Genomic DNA, 20,200 nt, shown 5'->3' with positions numbered 1-20,200 from the left:
GATAAGTGGACGACCGCTCCACCAGCGGAGCCACAGCCGGCTCACACCTGTACTGCTTTAATGCAGCCAAACTCATGATCGTTGATCTCACGTCCGTATATTGTTTTTTGTCTGTTTTTATTAGGGTACAACAGGTATGAAACATTCATTTGGCCACATTGGAAACACCAGAGGTGCAGATCAGATCATTGTTTTGTGATTGTGACAGAATAAAACAGTTAACAGCAGCAGTGCTGCGCGATCGGCCGTATTGACATTTAAATTGGGTGATCACGGACGATGTTAGAGGAGGCACAAGGTTGTCTTTTCAACTCTTTTTGAACTGCTGCACAGTAAAGGAATAGACTTCTGTCACTGTCACTCTGGGGATCATTTTCAAAAAGTTCACTTTATGGGTGAGAATAATGCCAGATAGGTGCGGACAGAGGGCTGACATGGAGAGAGAAAGGTACAGTTTTACATATGGCCAGCTTAATGTGAATGTATACACTATGCTCTAATAGAAGTTGTTGGCCCTGCTGCAAAATCAGAAGGATATTTGGGTTTTGACCATGATGTGACTCTGCTCTGGCCCTGAATATATGTGTGAAGTACACAGATAAGTATGTGAACGGTGCTGCTCGTGTTGCTGCTGCTGGTCTGTGCATACATGCAGGTGAAAAGTATGTCACGAGCCTCGCTCTTGGAGCTTGGCTGCATGGTTGTTTGTGCTGCTTACACTTTAGCTTCCTCCTTGGTTGCGTATGTAACATTCACCACTGCTGTTTCTGTATCAGTGTTCACTGTGAAACGAGACAGAGAGAGAAAAGCAAAACCATGAGATACAGTCAACAAAGGTGCGAGCCACTTTTACACACACATCGCAGGTCTCTGTTGTTGTTGTTGTTGTTGCCATAGGTGAGTCAGACACGTGTCCAGCTTCCCGTGGTGACCCAGAGAGCCACTTGTCTGTGTGAATCCATTACAGCCATCACCACACTGGCTTCCCTCCAGACCCCACTGCTGCCTCTACTGACTGAAGCTGCTAAACACTGTAGCCTCTCTGCCACTTGCACAATAACAGAATTAAGCCTGACATGACAGCCTAAACACAGCGAGTAATCTGTGATAAAGTGCAACGCAGTGCACAACACACACACTCCATCTTGGGGAGATTTATGGTCCTGTGCTGCTCAGAGCAGAGCTGACTTCTATCTTACAGTTCTGGGTTTGATTCCCGCTGGGACCACACATGCTTTAAAGGACTGCACTGTAAGGGTCCCCCCCTTACAGTGCCCCCCAGATTTGATTCAGCACATGCAATGACAAAACTAACTCACAGTGAGATGATTAGTTAAAATTAATTTTCTACAGGTTTGATGATAAATTAATTATTTTTCAAGCAAAATTGAAGAGTAAAGAGTAAAAACAAAAGTCACATGAAAGCAGTTTTCAATGCAACAATGCAATGTAATAAGGAATTTTATCATTATGGGTTAAATGTAGTATTTTTGTACCTCAGCATAGGCAAAGCAGACTGGGTGACACAGACATAGCCACAATGTTGCATGCTGGGTCTGGCTAACATGCTAAATGCTAAGATGGTCGTGGTGGATCCTCCAGCGGTGACTTCTGAGGTGTCTGAGGACTTTCTGCTGTTTCTGATTTATTTTACACTTTGACAGTGATCAAGCAAATAAGTTGAACTGAGAGCAGATTGAGAAGGACTCACATAAGGTCGTTCAGACAGGTGAGTACAACAACAAACTCTGTGCAGAGGAGAGGTGTGTGTGCGCTCCTGTGTGCAATACACACACAAAAACTGTGCATCTCCCTTTTTGCTGAATATATGTGTTTGTGGCTGCAGCCGTTGTCAAGTTTTGATTGTTTATTCATGTCTGTGTTGTCCCCCTCGGTGATGTCTTATTCTGTGATGTCAGGCTGTTCAATTTATGTGCCTTAATAATGTTTCTTCCACCCTCCATGGTGTCCACAGCTCGTGTTATTTATTTTCAGACATTTTTTGTTTAATTGTGCAAGTTTTGTCCTGTTTTCTGGGTAATTCTAGTGAGGCTGCAGCAGTGTTTCTCAACTCCGGTCCTCGGGCCCCACTGCCCTGCATGTTTTAGATGTTCCCCTCCTCCGCCACACCTGATTCAAATGATCGGCTCGTCATCAAGCTGTGCAGTGGCCTGATAACGAGCCGCTCATTTGAATCAGGTGTGCTGGAGCAGGAAACATTTAAAACATACAGGGCAGTGGGGCCCGAGGACCGGAGTTGAGACACACTGGGCTACAGTGAGGAAAGCAGTCAATTGATAATCAGTTGTATTCACAGGCTGTAAACCGCCATCTTTAGGGAAAAGGGAAATATTGTTGGTTTGGATATAGGGGCTCTGTGGTGTGATGTGTACACGTTAACATGTTAATACACAATTATTTATTCATTTTAACTCACCTAGTTTTTACTTAAATTAAGGATATTTTTACACAAGCAAATTTCCTTTTAATTGAGCAAAATATTGTAGCGTTCTTATTGTATCTCGCCATTTTCCCAACTAGTGTGATATCTTTGGGTTTTGGACAGTTGTTCGGACGAAATTAGCAATTTAATGGCATTTTATAGACCAAACAAACAAACAAACAAACAATGAGTTAATTAAGAAACAAATTGCCAGATTAATTGGTAATGAAAGTAAATGGTAAATTAAGGGACAAATATGAAATAAAAAACACAGAAAAACTGTATCACCTGCTCATCCTATTAAATGCTTTCAGGGATCGCGTGTAAAGTAATTGTATGTAAGTGTTGTGTATACAGCACACATATCCTTCACCTGCTTTATCTCATTCTGCTATTTTGCTTCATCTGACAGGATAACCTTTGTCATCTTGAGGAGAGTCTAACTGAGTGTCTTCAGGAGGAGAGAGCAACAGTGAAAGTGATAGTGAGAGAAACAGAAAGAGAAACACAGTACGTCTTCCTTCTGGTCGACTAAGACCTCTGTCAGAAAAGACAATCTGATCTGTCTGCGATGAGTCTCCGAATGTGTAACTGCCAAATATCAAAAAGATGAGTAATCAAAGAAACCACTGCTCCTTGATTGCGAGGACTGAAAAAAACATTCACAGCCGCTCCTTTAGATATCTGAAAAAATGTGCTAATAAACTCCATTTCAACTGACAAGTTAATCAGACATGAGCAAATAAAAAATGACAATCACCAAAAATTAAAATGAGTGCAAGTCTCTGTCGCAGAAAACGAAGACTGTCCAAGCGTGGCGGACAGCAGGTTTGGAAGGGTTAAAAGCAGCGAGAGCGCCCAGCTGGCTTAGAGAGGGCGAGTGGGCAGAGCCTGGCATGGTGCCCGGCCCCAGCGCTCACAGCCAGCTCTGCCCCGCCCAGCCACCGGCAGCCTTCACCATGCCACACAAGAACATGGGGCTCCTCCAAAACCTCACCCCGTAACCAGAGCGCACGGACGGACGCAGGCAGAGAAAAGTGACAGGAAGCTGGGACAGAGACAAAGGCGATGGGGACAGATACACGAGCTGGCTGCCTCTCTGGAAGCTTTGATCAGGCAGCGTAACTGTGCAGCTCTGATTTTTGGAGCGCCGGACCGAGGGACAGCGAAGACAGAAGAAGAAGAAGGAAACGCTGCGCTGGTGTCTGGTACTGTACAGATGAAGCAGGCTGTTTTACGACAGCGTCTGGGAAATTCTTGAGTGGAGTAATTTTTCTTCTGGGTTCTCTTTTAGCACCTGTCATGACTACAGTGGGTGGTAGTTTGTCTTGGCTGGTTTTGATGCTAGAGAGACACCGTGTGCTTGTGTGTGAGTTTGTCTCCCCGTGTGTGTGCCTCTACAACTCGTGCATGTGTGTGTGTGTGTAGACAGCCAAAAGTTCCAAGGGATAGCTCTCGTGCTGACTGCTCTGCACATAAACACACACATACGCCATCAGACAGTGCAAAAGCCTCACCACAGGCGCCTACAGTGTCCTCCCCCCTTACCACGATGCACCTCCCCAAAACAGATGCGCACGCAAGCACGTACAGGCACAAACGCACACACCAACGAACGCATTACTACTGGAAGCCTGCCATGTCTGCTCACTTTAATCCATACGCTGAGGCCAAGGGGACCCACGGCAATGCACAGTGCTTATTATAGAGGCTGCATGTAATTCCAATGCTTCGCTCCGTGGGTCAAACTTGTAAGACGCACGCAGACAGACAGACAGACAGGATGATAAAGGCTGATTTATGTGCAGAGATGGGTTATGTTTAGATAATGGGGTGTGTGGGACGATGGTAATGAGGAAGTCAAGTCACACAGGGAGACTTGACTCACTGGGAGGTCTCCGTGCGTGTGCTGCTAAAGAGACACATGTGCATTGAACAGTTGGAGCCAGATGATGATGAGACGTGCAGCAAACAGGGGAGAGGAGAAGAGTTCTGTACCTTGTTCCACGTTTTCTACAGTACCATACTGAGCTAGAAGGCCGTCCAAAACCTGGGGGAGAAATGAGAGTGTGAGTTATAGACGCAAACTACAGCCACTGATGCAAAAACACACAGACACACACACATGCACACGCACAGGTCTGGTGCTCCTGGTCCTGATGTGGCTGGCTGTGTAAGTTCATCATGATGAAACCTGACTCACTTTGAAAGTAGTAGTTGTGGATGTAAAGTAATTCTGGTAAATCCTTTTTAAAGGTACAATCTGTAAAATGTGTTGGAATTCGCTGTAACACAGGCCTTAGCAAGACAAGGAGCACAGATCTTAGTCCAGTGTGAGGGCGTCTCCTGGGCCATACGCATCTCTATTGTCATCGGAAAGGCACAGCAACGCCTCCACTTCCTGAGGAAGCTGAAGAGCGCCAGGCTGCCCCAGAACCTACTTGTGGACTGTTACTGGTGCACAGTAGAGAGTATCCTGACCATCAAACGGCCAAAGCATCACTGGGACACAGCTTGAGGATATCTACGAGGCCCCATGTCAGGGCAGAGCCTCTAACATCATCCACGGCCCATCTCACCCTGCCCACCACCTTCAAACTACTCGCCTCTGGCACGAGACTGAAAAACAGCCTCTTGCCCACAGCTGTCAAATTGTTTTACGTGGCCTGACAACCCCACCCCCACCCATACACTCACTACAGCACACACACAAACGTACACATGCACAATACAATACAACCCCCCACTGACTGAATGAGATTGTATGCTGCTAACTATTTATTGTTTATTTTCATACCGGTTGCACCTTGAGTACTGCTTTATTCTCATATTGTTCTTCATGTATTTTTATATTGTTTTTATATTGCTTTTATTATCAGCTTGTGCCATCATAATTTATCTGCGCTGATGTCTTGCAAAGCAGTGCAATGACAATAAAGTTTCTTGACTTAATACACGGAGAATACACAAAACTACATTTAGATCGTGAATGCTTTCTGTTTGCTGTTAAAAGGTTGTTTACATGAGCGATGTTAATGATCGGAGCTGTTAAACTGGCAGAGAGTTTCAGATATGATCAGAGAAACACACAAAGTCACAGTCAGACTGTTGCTGCAGATGCATCACTCACTATTAAATTACAGATTGGGGTTTTGAAGTTTAAATTAAACCTGCAATTTATTCTGTAATATTCCAAACGTTGATTGATGATAATGGACAAGTATTACAGATGCGCTGACGTTGATGGTTGTAGCTAGTCGAGGTGGAGCTTATTTTAATTATATTTTATATCACTGAATAGTTCAATCATTAACAAATAACATCTTCCATAATATCTTTATCTGCAAAATAACTCATACCTACTGTCATCAAATTAATGGAGTGCAAAATAGCAAGTACCAAGTTTCTTTCAGCTATTGCAAAGATGTCTTTTTTATCAATTAACGGTTATGAGGAGACGATTAATATATAACTGTCAATAGGTGGAAAGTTTTACAATTTCCAGATGGAAGTTCTGAAGAGAAAACAGCTGACAGGTGACAGCGAGGACGCAGCTGCTTTTAAGTGTGGTCTGAACCTTTGTCTGGTTTCATTGTAAAGTTAAGGGAACGGCAACATTTTTTAGCCGTAGCTGAAATTTTCTCCATTACTGTTGATATTTTTTACATTTCTCAACAGTCTGAGAAGTTTTTCTGAGTTCTCTTGGAGCGTGTGGACACCTCCTGTATAAACGGACACAGCGCAAACCCGGAAAAATGGGAGAGTTGGCAGGCATGACGACAGAGACGCTCACACAGAGAAAAACAACTTGGACCCCAGCAAGGTCACAGATGTTGACACACACGGGCACAGTGTCGTCCGCGCAGTAACAAACACTCATGTAGATGTAAGCACAGATACAGACACAAACACAAGCGCGTGCACACAGTCTACAGAGAAACACAGTATAAAAGCTGGTGACTCACTGGCGGGAGACTGGTTTATGTGCTACCTGGTGCCTCAAGTGGGCATCACTGTCTCACACACACACACACACACACACACACACACACACACACACACACACACACACACACACAGAAAGACAAACAACTGACCTCCCACTGTAGATGAGGGGGAATGTTCCGGATCTGGATCTTCCGACTCCTGCAGAGATGAGAGACACAGACGGAGTGGATTTAACAGACCTGAACCACACACTCGCATGCACGCACACTCACACACACTTGAGAGATACAGTCATCTGTTGTTGTTTACAGAAACTTATACACACTCGCCGCATCAACAGCTGAGAAGCAAAGACGCTTCGGCGATGAGGGCAGAAATGCGGAGTCAGAGCCGCAGTGACTGTAAGTCAACAGTCTGCGTCATCTCAACTTTCTGTAATACCCACAGCTCATTAGACGGCACCGCAAATAGAACGACTGCCTTAACGTTGCTGAAGTGTGTAGTAACGTAGGTGTGTAGGTGAGAATGTATAGTAGATGGCAGCTAATGATTTTCAGTAACACCTTCCTACGACTGCCGTTCCTACTACTCTCACTGTGAGACATGGAAGTGACAGCAAAAACATGAAGAAACAGATTCGACTGAAAACCAGAATGATGACGCATCATTTGATAAATCCAAACCGCTTTGATTAGAGAGTATCAGGAAGCTAGAATAACTGCCTTGCGGTTGCATCGCTCCGCCAACCAACACCCATGTCTGACCAGACTCAGATAATATATGTACTGAATTTAGGTATTAAGTGTATTGTTTGGTGAATGAAGGTATCCCTATATTGACATGTATAATTCCAGTGAATCATTTCCAGCTTGTGGTGGACTACAGTGCTTCAAACATGGATGTTGCTGCACTGAAGCTGCAAACTGTAAAACGTGGACGCTTCACACACATCTTCAACTCAGCAGCACAGAAGATCTACGCAATCAGCACAGTTTGAAGGTGGACGCCCAAGATTAGCGTCAACAGTTCAGTGTCTGACCAGCTGTGAAACATGGTCACAATCTCTGCTTCTGTTCCTGAGTTACAGTGTTGAATAATGAAGAGAAAAGTGCTTTTGCTGAACATTATGACATCACAGTGAAGCTGACCTTTGACCTTTTGGATGTAAAATGTCATCACTTGGTTGTTTTATCCTGTGAGATGTTTGCGTGAGATTTTGTCGTAATTAGTGAATGAATTCTTGAGTTATGTGCAAAAATGTGTGTGGTCACAGTGACCTTTGACCACCGAATTCTAATCAGTTCATTCTTGACTCCAAGTGAATGTTTGTGCCAAATTTGAAGACATTCCCTCAAGGCCTTCCTGAGATATCACATTGACGGAAATGGGACGGACAACCTGTGAAAGCGATGCCTCCAGCCACAGCTGTCGCCAGCATGGAGGCAGAAAAATAGCTATTTGTATCATTCATCGTTTATTGATTCAGATTTCAGATTGGTCCCTAAAAGAAGTAATGAAATCAGGCAGCAGTCGCGCAATTCACAGATAAATGTGATGAAGATTAAATTGATTTGGAAACCTAGTGCTGAAATCTTCCATGAAAAATACTCAACTGAAGAGTGAGGTGGCAGGAATCAAATGGCTTTGCTGATATCAAGCTTATGTTTTTATTTCATCCATCTCATGCGCCACAAAGACAAATGTCCTCCATCCTGTGAGAAGCAGTCTGAGTGCTTTTGGTTAGAAGTTTAGAAAAGCAAACAAAGGACAGAAACAAAGAACACCCGTACCCACCGACAAACAAGATTTTCATTTATTCCTTGAGAATGTATTCATTTATTCCTTGACAATGTGTCACTCTTGTGTTCAATTCGCATTCGTTTCGGTTTTCGTCTTTATTTTTCCTCGCCTGTCAACCTGGCGACCGTTTGTGCCTGTCTGAGTTTGATTTGTGATTAACAGCAAAGGTGATCAAACCCTGAGATGGGGCTTTAACCACGGCTTTTGTTTTTGATGAAAACATGTCAGAGACGATGCAAACGTCCAGAGCTTCCATCGCAGCCTTCCACCCTCCAGTGAGTGTGTCGACTCAAACAGTGAAGCCACACAAACCGCCCGGTGACCACAAGCTGTTAACAAGTGCATTAACGTGCGAGAGTCCAGCGCCGCAATGAGAGCTGCTGAGCTAAAAAGCAGAGGGGAAGAAGCATTTCAGCGCACAATTAGGAGGCATTAGGGAACGGAGTACATGAAGAGGAGGAGGAAAGGCGAAAACGAGAGATGTTCAGGAGGATTCTCCACGAGGGGAAAGCTTTCCTCCGTCTAGCTTTTACATCGTTCTCTCCGAACACGCCTGGGTGCAAAATTTCCTGCCAGCAGCGAGGAGAGGACGAGAGGACTGAGCTGGCAGCTGGACATGAATGAATGACTCTTTCTGATTGTGCTGCTCGAGGAAAAAAAAGAGGAGAAACGCAGCGCCACGCAGATTTGGGACATCCCTGTCCTCTCCTCACCCGTTCATCTGGACTTGAAGCGCTATTGTTAAAGACTTTCAGAACGGAAAATGTTCGCATTGACATAAAAATGACTTTAATATGATTTGACTGACTTTAAAAGGTGAATACTGTCAGAAATAAAAGAACTGGAAAAATGAGTTAAGTCTGGTTTATCCTCTTTCATGCGCGTCCTCCAACAAAAAAGTAACGGCGGACACAAAAGCTATAAATCAAAAAAGAAACAAAACTGACAATTCCCAGAGTGTGCGACCACACGGTGGCCTGCAAGCTTTCTGTCACTGTCGGCGGTTTAAAGCGAGTGGCTCGATGAAAGATCTCTCTTGGCAACCGGTATCCAAACAAGGGTAAACCGATAAAAATCAGTCTGCACCACTAAAACACATCACCTTCTTCAACGTAGTAAACAACCTCCTGCCATCCGAAAGCAGCCAATAGCTGAAAAGTGTTTAAGGCCAACTGCAGACCTCAAAACAGCCCCAAACTCTGGCATCCCTGAGCTGCCGAATATGGAAACTAAAAGCTCCTTTCATTCAGTGTCGTCTGCTTCAATAGGCTGCGAGTTCTGAGGGACCGGTTCTCTATTGTGTTTTTGCTAATTGATCTGTCAACTGTAACCTTGGTGTAATGTTAGGCTACATGACGCTGAACTGCAGCGCAGCGACGCCGTCCTTTGTGCTGTTTTAAGTCAATAAGCACATTAGCAGATGTAAACTGTGTGTAAACTGTCAGCTTCCTTTATCAGCATTATCCCAGTGTCTTTACATCGCTTCAGCACGTGGATCCCTTTTCCTATTCAAACAAGGCTTCTTTTTTCGCTTCCTTCTGTGTAGCTTGCACGTGTTTTAAAGGCCACTCGATTCTCTGTCACTGTGAAATATGCAGAGGAAGCTCCCAGAATGGACATCACTTGGAAAAAGTGACAGCGCCTCTGGACAGTTCTTCAAGGTCTCATTTTCAGCGTGCCTGCGGCCACTGGCTGACCGTATGATCGCTGCTGTCTGTCTGTCTCCAGGGCGGGAATACATACCACCCTGCAACATATACTGCCTGTCCACAGTGTTTACGTCCAGCTGCGGACATCAGCTGTATGTCCTCTGGTCACACGCATTAAAATCAGGAAACAACCCAGTGGTGTTGTATATCAGCTAGTATCTGTTTGTTTGCATTCAAGGTGAACCCAGTGCCCTTCCTCAGCCCCTCCTTTCTCAAAGTGCAAACTGAACTGCAGTAGAAGATACAGACTGAAGTCAACGGTTACTTAATGTTTGTTGAATGTAACCAAGCTGTCTGCTGTTGGTTTGGAGCAGCCTGCCAAGAGAAAAAAGAAAGCCTCTCAATTTCGGCCTTTAAATATCTGAGGGTGGCCATGTTCATTTGAAAAGCTAATATTTACTGCACCCACCTGCACGAGGTAAGACACCGTGTCTGCGCACACGCATGCATACTAATGCGCACATGCATGCGGAGCAGTCGGAGGAATTTTAACCTCTGAGAGGGCGGGCGGACAGAGGGGTGAGAAAGAGGGTATTCACCCCTCGCCAGAGGTTTGCAGTGTTCCTAAAGATCAACATATGCTCATCAACATCAAGACCTGAGGAATTAAACTTTTGAAACCTGTTTTTCCTTTGTTTTGTTCTCTGAACTGTCCTCTAAGCTTAAAGATCTATCAGGAACAGAGCTGCAATGACGAGTTGTATAATCTATCAGTTGACTGACAGAAAATCAAGCAGCAACTATTATGATAAAGGTTCACTGTTGAAGTCATTTTTCTGGAAAGAGTGCAAAAAAAATGTGCTGGTTTGAGGTTCTCAAATGTGAGAATTTGTTGCTGTTCTTGATCTTGAATTATAGCAAAGTGAGTGTTCCAGTTGGACAAAACAAGACAAGACACCTTTTGTCAGTATTTTCTCGTCATGGCCATCTCCCTTTCTGGGTTTTTGTTTGCACTGTTTCCCTCCTGTGCTCCTGCCCAGCCTGCGTTTCTCTCCACACCTGTCCTGCATCAGCTCCTCGTCAGCTCCTTCATTCGCCTCATTCCCCTCACCTGAGCCTCTCCGCTCTTCTCTACACCTGCACCTCATCCCTCCATCAGTTTAATTTGTATTTTGGTCCAGTTTTCAGCTCAGTCTTTGTCGAGTCATCTGCTATGTTTCCCCCTTCCTGTGCTTCAGTTTTGTTATTTTCAATAGAGTTTAGCAGCTGATTGTCTGTCTGCCGTCTCCTGCATTTGGGTCCAACCTGCTCGGCTCTTGTTGTGACATTCATAATGTTTTATAGATTAAAAAATAAATCCAGAAAATTAACAGCAGATTAATCATTATTTGCAGGACCAATGTCCTCTCCGTGTGCACATCTGCAGCAACATTTTTGTCCTTTTGAATACTTTTTTTATATCATAAAAGAAGAGTTTTGAACAACGTCCACATCAGCTCCAGCTGGAGTCCACCATACATGAGTCACTGGGCTGCATGAGGACGGATGATTGAATAAAGAGCATGTGTCTGTCAGTGCGACAGCGGAAAAGTCTTTGAAATGAAACTCTTTTTGGTGGAGGCAAGGAAAAGCGGTGGGACAAGAAGTCAACAACTGAGGCGGCCCAGGTCAAAATTCCACCACAAATGATAGACATGAAATTAACATAAAACATAACACAACCTAAAATATAGGATGTATTTGCAACTGTCTGTACTGTGAGTCAAAGGTTTTTAGGAGATATCATCTATCTAAATCTCGAGATGACTGCAAACGATCACGTCACCAGTTATCACGTGGCCTACACTTCACGTGTGATGTATTGATGTATTGAGAGCTTTTACTTGAATAAAAATGCCAAATGTTGAACTTTATTTTGTAAATATCTGCTTATTCTGAACTTGATGTAGCAGCACATTTTAAAAGCCTTGGGACAGGAGCAACAAAAGACTGGGAACATTGTGGAGTGCTCCAAAAACACCTGTTTGGCTCATTCCACAGGTAAACAGGTTCATTGGTAACAGGTCATCAGGGTTGGCTATGAAATCCTGGAAAGGCTCAGTCGTTCACAAGCGAGGATGGGGCCAGGTTGACCACTTAGTAAACACATGATAGGATAAAGGATGTTACTACATGGGCTCAGGGACACTTAGGTCGCTTTCACACCAGAGCTGTTTGGTCCACTTTAAACGGACCAGAACTCTGGTCCACCCGAAAACGTGGGTCTCGGTTTGCTTGCAAGTGAACCCTAGTTCGGTTCATATGCAGTGTGAAAGCTCACCAGACCAAACACAGGACCAAATGTACGTAGTGACGCTATACGCAGTGCATACGCAGTTATAGGTTTACTAAAATCATGTATTCTGTGCTAAAATACAACGTATCTCATCTGTATTTATAATATAGCTTGATTCTGCATCTCTATTTACAGCTCATTAGTCCTTACATGAATGTTTACTGTTGCTATGGCAACAAGTGACCGCTGACATTAGCAGTTGCTAGCTAGCTTAGTTCAATTGTCTGAATTGTCTGAACAATAACCCATAAATTCACAATTTGGCATATTTAAACAAAATCAAATCACAACTCCCAACAGTCACAGTCCTTAAACTCTGAGCTCATATGTTGTCACATGTTAGATCGTCAGAGTTAGAAAAGTAACAGAATCAATCCCTGACAAGCTACGATAGCATTATAGGAACAGTTGCGTTCACTGTTGTTTTTCCGGGCCGGGAGGGAGGGATTTCCTCTCCTACTTTGTCCAATCGAGCAGCGCCCCTTTCAACCACGTGATGCTGCTCAGAAAGTTTGGTGCGCTTTAGAAATCAGTGTGAAAGCAGAACCGAAACAAGTGGTAAATGCAACAATGGTGCGACTTTCAGCTCCCCAATCGAAGTCCACTTGGTCAGGTGTGAAAACGACCTTAATAAACTGTTTTTTTGGAATGGGGTTGCATATAAACTCACATTTTACAAGTCAGTGCATAAAGTAAGTAACTACAGCAGTGAAATAAAAAGTAAAAGCACCAAATATATGTATAAGGTAGCACAAAAATACTCCAATCTTTACTCAACTTGTACTTAAATGAATGTACTTAATTACTTTCCACCACAGCTTAGGCTCAATCTGCTGAAGAAGACCTTTAGATGTGGTTGAAAGCTCTGGAAGGCTAGAAAATAAATGTTTGAGCTGTTTGAAGATCTTGTTAAACATATGGTTCCCAAATGAAAGAATGACTTCCCATAAACATGAGTGTTTTCAAAGGTTTCTACTTTGCATCATTAAAGAGGTTTGCTGTTGAATTAAATAGTGCGATAAAAGTGTGAGGGAGAAGAAAACTGAAGCTAATTTGTCTTTGCGGTCTCAACACGTGTGACTCAATTCAAAAATCTCTTACACGCTCAGTATGAACAGGATAGAATAGGTGTTTATCATGAAGTCAGTGTACTTTGTTATTGAAGAGCCCTCCAAAAATCAAAGCCACTCCCACCATTAAGAAAGAAAGAAAGAAAGAAAGAAAGAAAGAAAGAAAGAAAGAAAGAAAGAAAGAAAGAAAGAAAGAAAGAAAGAAATCACAAGGTGTTTTCTTTTTTCATTTCCTTAAATGACTGTTACTTCTCTCAGATTTTTTAAAACAGAAACTTGCAGGAGTGAATGATTAAACATTTCCTTCTCTGTTCAAGGATTCAGTGTAATGAGGCCTTTAAAAGCCTTGTTTACCTTTCCCTCCCTGCTCTGTGCAGATTCCCGTCCTGTCAGAGACGGCTCACAAGGCACGCCACTCTGCGCCCAGCGGGGCGGCTCTCTCTGGACGAATAAAAGACATCCCCATTAGCCTTTCAGTCTGGAGCACACCACCTCACACAAGCCCCACAAACACCAACAGTCACCTCTGCTAGAAACTGTCACATGTAATTGTTTCTAGATGGAAAATTCACCCGACTGATGAAGTTTTTTTTCTGTCCATTGAGCTGTCACCGACTGAATCTCACTGCAAAAATCTCAGATTATAAATTCCTTCGCCAGTGTTTCACACCAACGTGGGCACAAATTTGCTGCTTAGAGAGATCGCTCATTCCCTGTGATAAAAATCCAATGGTGAGCAGTACTACTGGATCAGCGCTGTGCCAGAAAGACCAAAATCTTCATTTTCCAGCACTCTCTCCGCTCTGTATCTGCCTGACAAAGCGCTTTGTTCCCGCTGGAAACTTGACGACACAATAGACACAGGAAGTCCACATCGTCGCAGAAACGGACCGATGGAAGACTTCATATTGCGCCGAAGATAATTGATGACTCTCAAAATGAAATATGATCTGGCCTCCGTCACAGCCATACCATGCAGATAAAATAGGAAATGAAAACCTCTGCGGCCATAAATCACACTGGAGGCGTGTGTGATTATGCACCTATCACATGATCATATTACAAATCCAGTGATATATACTGTCTAAGCAACGCTAATGTGTCTGCTTCTTTTATGCGTCGTAGTCAGATGTTTCTGTGCTGAGTGCGGTATAATGTGATCATCTGATAATAAGCTGCATTTACAGCTGCATGTGCACGTATGTGAGCTCCTGTTGCTCTCACATCATCAGTATTGTAAAGACTGTAAAGCTCTAAGCTGGCAAATACGTCAGCGCTGCTCTTATTCCTTAAAATCTTACTGCGACAAGTGCTCATCAGCAGTGTGGATTATACTCAGTCTTGAAGTGAAACAGCAGCATATTATATGGGTCAGTTTGGGTGGGTTGGTTGAATAGCCCGGTGGTCCAAGTGCAGACTCTTCTAATCTGAATTAACCCAATTTCTAGCTTTGACCCTTAAGCTCTTAAGCGCCTGAACGCCCTGAAATCTCAGAGAGGAAGCAACAAGTCAACAATATTCAGGAGGCCCCACTGTGTGGACGATGTCCCCCTGCTCCTCTTTTCAAGCTGCGGCGGCGCTCCCACTGTGTCCCACTCACTGCTGCTGGATTAAGACGGAGCTCAGGCCATTTCTGTGCAGTGCTCCTAAGCACTTCTCTAAGGCCCATCCAATTGTTGTGGAGCAGAGATAACAGGATTTGTATGAGAGAAGTGTCTATGCATTGTTATTGTCCTTCAGCCACAAAGATCTGTTGCTATTTGTCCTTCAGAAGGACAAACAAACCCTGAAGCAATTCCTCAGCTCACGTTATGATATATATTTTCCATAAAAAGTGTGTACCGCCACCCATTCCTTTTTATGCGTGTAAGTACATGATGTCGTTGAGTACTGACAAAACACATCTGAGTGCACAGAGGAAATGTAGTTGATTCAGTGTGAACGTAGACTGGACAAGGCCAAATCATATTTATCGCTGTGTTATAGTTTATGGTGATATTATTTTTTACATACATGTAATTTCCAATAAGTGTCCTGGGAATAGCTGCCTTCCAATAAAAAGAAAAAAGAGTCAGTGAACAATTTAATGATTCATTTCTTTGAAAAAAAAAAAAAAAATTGCAAGCCTAACATCGATCGTTTTGCAGTCTCACAAAGGTCCACACGCAAAATGGGAAATTTGTCTAAAGGCGAGCGAACACTTCAGCACACGGTATACAAAGAGCAACCTTTACAATAATAAATGAATAATGAATGAACATTTACTTGGGTTTCATTTGAGTTTTTCTTTCAAGGACATTCTGATTCTCCCTCTAATTAATCCTGATGAAAGCAGCTGCTTCAGCGGGAAATGACGCTAACAGGAGCAGCGAGAGCGAGGAAAGTGATGCGCCGTAAATCCAGAATGCTGAACTGAAAGGAGCTAAACGCTCTGTGGAGCTAAAGGCAGGAGGAGTCTCTGTGGCTTTGTCTCTTCAAGCAACACCTTTCACACACATCTGATCCACTGCTCACTCTTAAAAACACTGATTATAGCAGTTTTTCCCTAATTGCTGTAACATTAGGTCTCACAATCAAGAGATGTTGTGATATTGGCTGTTTTTGAGGGCAAAGAAAAACTTTGTTTTTGTTCCATTTTGTGGGAAACTGCTTAATTCCACTGAAGTTATAGTCCTTGGCTCATCTAAAATAATATATGTACTGTGCTTAAATTGCCCAACATTAATAATTGTTACTGGTGACATTTTCTGTCACTTTCAGTTTCATTATTAAATCCTTTCATTCCTTCAGGCATTCATTTGCATTCATCAAAAATCTATCCTAACTAAGAAAACAAGCATTGTATCTGCTCTCCTTCATTGCTCCCTAACCACATATTTCTCACACTGATACTGCAGAGTGAACAAAGCCGCCGCTCCATGGTGCTGTTAACCATCTCATCTCGGTGTGTAGCGCTCAGGTGCCTGCCTCTGTCTTCCCTCCCAGCCCTGGCGGGTGAGAACTCATCAGAATTCAGCAGGCTCACCTGCCTGCCTGTGTCTCTCTCTCGTGCATTAGTTTTCTCTGTGGCACCGAGGCGGGGAGGCACAGGCCGAGAGGCAGGCAGGTAGACACACGCAGCCCTAATGGAAGCCACAGCCTTCCTGTTGACGTTTGTCTACTGCTCGCTGTCGACACGCTGCCGCCGCTTAACAGAAAGATGTGAATGAAGAAAGGCTGCACGTTGTCTCATCATCCATTACATGTGGTGCAAAGTTCATTGTCGAGGTCTACTGGCATGCAAGGAAATTTCAAGTAGATTATTACTTGTATCAGGGAATGATTCAGTGTCACATGGCGGGGATAATTACAAATGACTCAATAGATTTTCAATGAGCCATTCATGTTTGAGAGCCATGCAGCGTGAGAGACGGCTTACAGCAGCATAATGTTTAGCCTGATTCAGACAGTCCTCCGCCATCATCAGCTCTATCCATAGAAGCATTTGCAGCGCTTGTTTTAATTTCACCACATGCTAAAAGATACGCGGATTCTACAGTAAGAAAAAATCCTATAGATCTGTTGACAATAGGACAAGACACATGCAGACGTTCTCCTGGAGTGTCCAAAGCTATTTGCATACTGTTGCAGATACAAAATGATTTTCAGTTCTCAGGTGTAATCGCCACAAATTAATTTTCAGTCAGTGCTAAAATGCCACAGGGTGCCCAGCTGACACAAAACAAATTTCCCCCCGTCATGCCTACTAAGCCAGTGAAATGAGTGTTCTGAACTGTTCTGCTGTTATCGCTGTGCCATAATGCATTTCTCTTTAAATGAGAACTTTGCTGGAACGCAGCGACTGAGGCCCTCAGTGTGGCTCTCCACATGCATTCACATATTTTAAATCAAATCAAGGCATTTACATTTTGGTGCAAAACACATCTTGTTCCCAGTTTATCAAAACACATGTTTTGCTGGACCTCCCTACAGCCAGCGTATGACTACGGAGACAGACGATTACTCTGCAGCAGGGGGTCATAAATGGTTCTAACAAGTCACTGGAGCTTCTCAGGGGACAAGAAAGTGTAATACTGCAACCTGGACAATGAAGCATGACTGTTTACCAGAGGAAAAAATCTTTGAAAGATGAAATGTCATCAAAAACCCAGTGGACCTTCTGAATGGAGAGCCTCCAAAGATCTACCAATGGATAGAGAAACACCTGCACGCTGACTCAAACACGCATATTTATTTAAATAAACAATATTTCCATCCTAATCAGATCTTTGTCAAGTTAAAATATTTGAAAATCCCTTCAGGCATGTTCTAAGATATATAGAGACACCCTGCTCTGAATAATAATGTGTGTGTGTCGTATTGTCTTTCCACAAAACTTGAAAAAAATTATGAAAAAGAGATCCGCTCCTTCTAAACTCACATTAAAGCTGAGGACAGAGAAACAGCCTTCAGTTCAAACTGCGCATGCTTCCTTCTACACAGTGAAGCTCCAACATCCAGCCAATGGTGGAATGTAACTGAGTACATTTACTACACAAATTCGAGGTACTTGTACTTTATTTGAATCTTTGCATTTTATGCACCTTTATTTACTCAGAGCTTTATCTCAGAGCTAAATATTATACTTTATAGTCCACTGCATATGTCTGACAGCTTATGCTACTGGTTACTTTTCAGAGCAGAATTTCTCCTACCCCGTGAAAACCACGAGTCTCCAGATTTGGTGGTTTTGAATTTCAATGTTCAGATAAACTGACAATCTGTCAGTTGTTCTCTTATGAGTTGAGAAAATTCTTTTACTTCTTAAGATAAATGAATTATTAAAACCCAACGTGGATTGGCTGTTTTTCTTTGCTCTTGAAAAGTTGAGTTTTATTGATAAGTGGTTCTCACAGGACAGAGACGCTACAAACATATGATGATTTTATAGAATATGATGCGTTGCTGTAGATTAAACTAACAAACAGCATATGAAGTAGTCAAAATTAGCTCAACCTTCAACCTCTACTGCAGTAAAATGCAACACGCATTAATACAGCCGTAATATTAATGCAAAAACATCAGATATACATTTAAAAAAAACACTTACAGGGACCATTTTACTGCAGAGTGAGTACTTTCACTTCTGATACTTTAAGTAAATTATGCTGAAAATACTTACACACTTTAACTTTAACTGCAGTACTTTTACTTGCAGTGGAGTATTTTCACAGTGTGCTATTGTAGTATCAACAAGCAAAATATACTGAGTGGAGGGAGACTTTAAAAATGGTAACTGCCTGCATGCATATACCTAAAGACTTTCCATTAGCCTTAAACAGAAGAAGTATTTACCCAGCACCTAAAACTGAATACATACGGTCTAATTAATGTGATGGACAGTAAACATTATGTACAGAAATCTGCTAATCATGCAAAATGCAGCAGACATCCAATCTGCTGCAATTACAACATTTACATTCTAATTTACTGGTGCTAAAACCACTTCCCTCGCCTCTGAGCCGCACGCGTCAGCCCGCATAAATAAATAAACAAACAAGCAGAAAGATGATTCAAGCGGACTTGCAGAGTCATGTGCCACGCGGCTCTGTCCTGCCCTGAGCACATCAAACGCTTGCCTGCTCCTCCACACTGCTGCTCCACCGACTGAGGACTCCAGCGAGCCCCCGTCACAAAGCACGTAGTCAGCACTGTCAGTGACAGGCACACACACACACACACAGCGAGCCTACAGGGACACAACTGACACACACACAGACAGGCTAATGTATAGCTGGTGTGCCTACTCTCCTCTACATGCACACACTGATGTATTTTCTGTATTTTGCTCACACACACACACACACACACACACACACACACACACACACACACACACACACACACACACACACACACACACACTAAGAGCTACTGACAGGTGGATACCAGCTCATACTGCGGTGGTGCAGTGAGGATCCGCTGTTAGCTGCTCCTCATGGCTGCTTCTGTTGCTTTATGTTGAGTTGTGCAGCTTGTTCTTTAGGTCTCATCCTTTAATCTGCCGACCATAAGGTATTACACTGTAGCTGGAAGGCTGAGCCCGCCTGCCATAGGTGGAGGTCCCGGCAGGGTTAACCTGGATCAATACCGCACGCACACCACTCAACATTACGCAAGCCCTCAAACCGTTTGCCTTGCTTTCCTCTCTGTCTGTCTCTGGCTCGTCTACAGCCTGTCTCTCATCGTCCCCCTCTCTGCCCGTCTCACCACTCCCTCCAGCTCCCTCTGGAGAGCGAGCTTTACTTGTTCAAACACACACACGAACACACCACCTCGTCTCTTTCCCCTCCCCCCGTCTACAGGGAAGTTCCTAACCCAGAGTGAAAACACGTACAGTAACTAGCAGGAGGTGAGTGAAGACTCATCCTCCGAGGGACAGAAACACTGAAAGGCCTGGTCAATGAGCAATGTATTTATTAAAGACAAAGAAAAAAACAACCCTGCCAGTCACAGCTGCTGTCACTGAGGAGTCCTCGCTCTGCACGCAGCGGCAGAACAAAGCTTTGGGAAACACAGAAACACACGCTGCGTTTCTCAAACACAGGGTCGAGAGCTGGGGCCGGGCCGGCAGACGCTGCCCGACACATGCGCCAGTTTACCGAAGCAGCGTGTTTGCTTTTGATCATGGTGCCTCTCACAAAGCGACTCTTTGGAAATTCATTTAAAAGCGTCTGAAAAACGACGCTCTCGGTTCATGTGTTCGCTTTATTTTAGGTCGTTTCGGAAAATCAGAGCGTCTTTTTGTGTGACTGTTCTCTTTTACCTGGTTAAACAAAGGGAAAATTTAATTTTTAATCAACAGTATTAATTATCTATTTAAATGCCACTACTATTGAGTAATTCTTAAGCCTTTAAGAGCTGAAACTAATTAATCAATTCATTAGCTGATTGGCAGAAAATTAAGGGCCAATAA

At 43.5% G+C, this 20,200-nt stretch overlaps 1 protein-coding gene across 2 annotated transcripts in view; it reads right to left on the bottom strand.

The window, feature by feature from the left end:
- The window catches only part of igf2bp2a (insulin-like growth factor 2 mRNA binding protein 2a), a 52,050-nt gene that overhangs the window by 16,062 nt on the left and 15,788 nt on the right, over nucleotides 1-20,200 (bottom strand). For both annotated transcript variants that reach the window (XM_070975515.1, XM_070975516.1), the window contains exons 3-5: nucleotides 6,541-6,589; nucleotides 4,442-4,493; nucleotides 719-782 (exon numbers count right to left, since the gene is read on the bottom strand). In XM_070975515.1, coding sequence (XP_070831616.1) covers nucleotides 719-782; nucleotides 4,442-4,493; nucleotides 6,541-6,589 — 165 coding nt within the window. The remainder of the gene's footprint in view (nucleotides 1-718; nucleotides 783-4,441; nucleotides 4,494-6,540; nucleotides 6,590-20,200) is intronic.

This window comes from Chaetodon trifascialis, chromosome 12 (genome assembly GCF_039877785.1).
Source record: "Chaetodon trifascialis isolate fChaTrf1 chromosome 12, fChaTrf1.hap1, whole genome shotgun sequence".
Taxonomy (NCBI): domain Eukaryota; kingdom Metazoa; phylum Chordata; class Actinopteri; order Chaetodontiformes; family Chaetodontidae; genus Chaetodon; species Chaetodon trifascialis.
The sequence above is the reverse complement of the archived record's forward strand: the minus strand, read 5'-3'. Positions and strand labels throughout refer to the sequence as shown.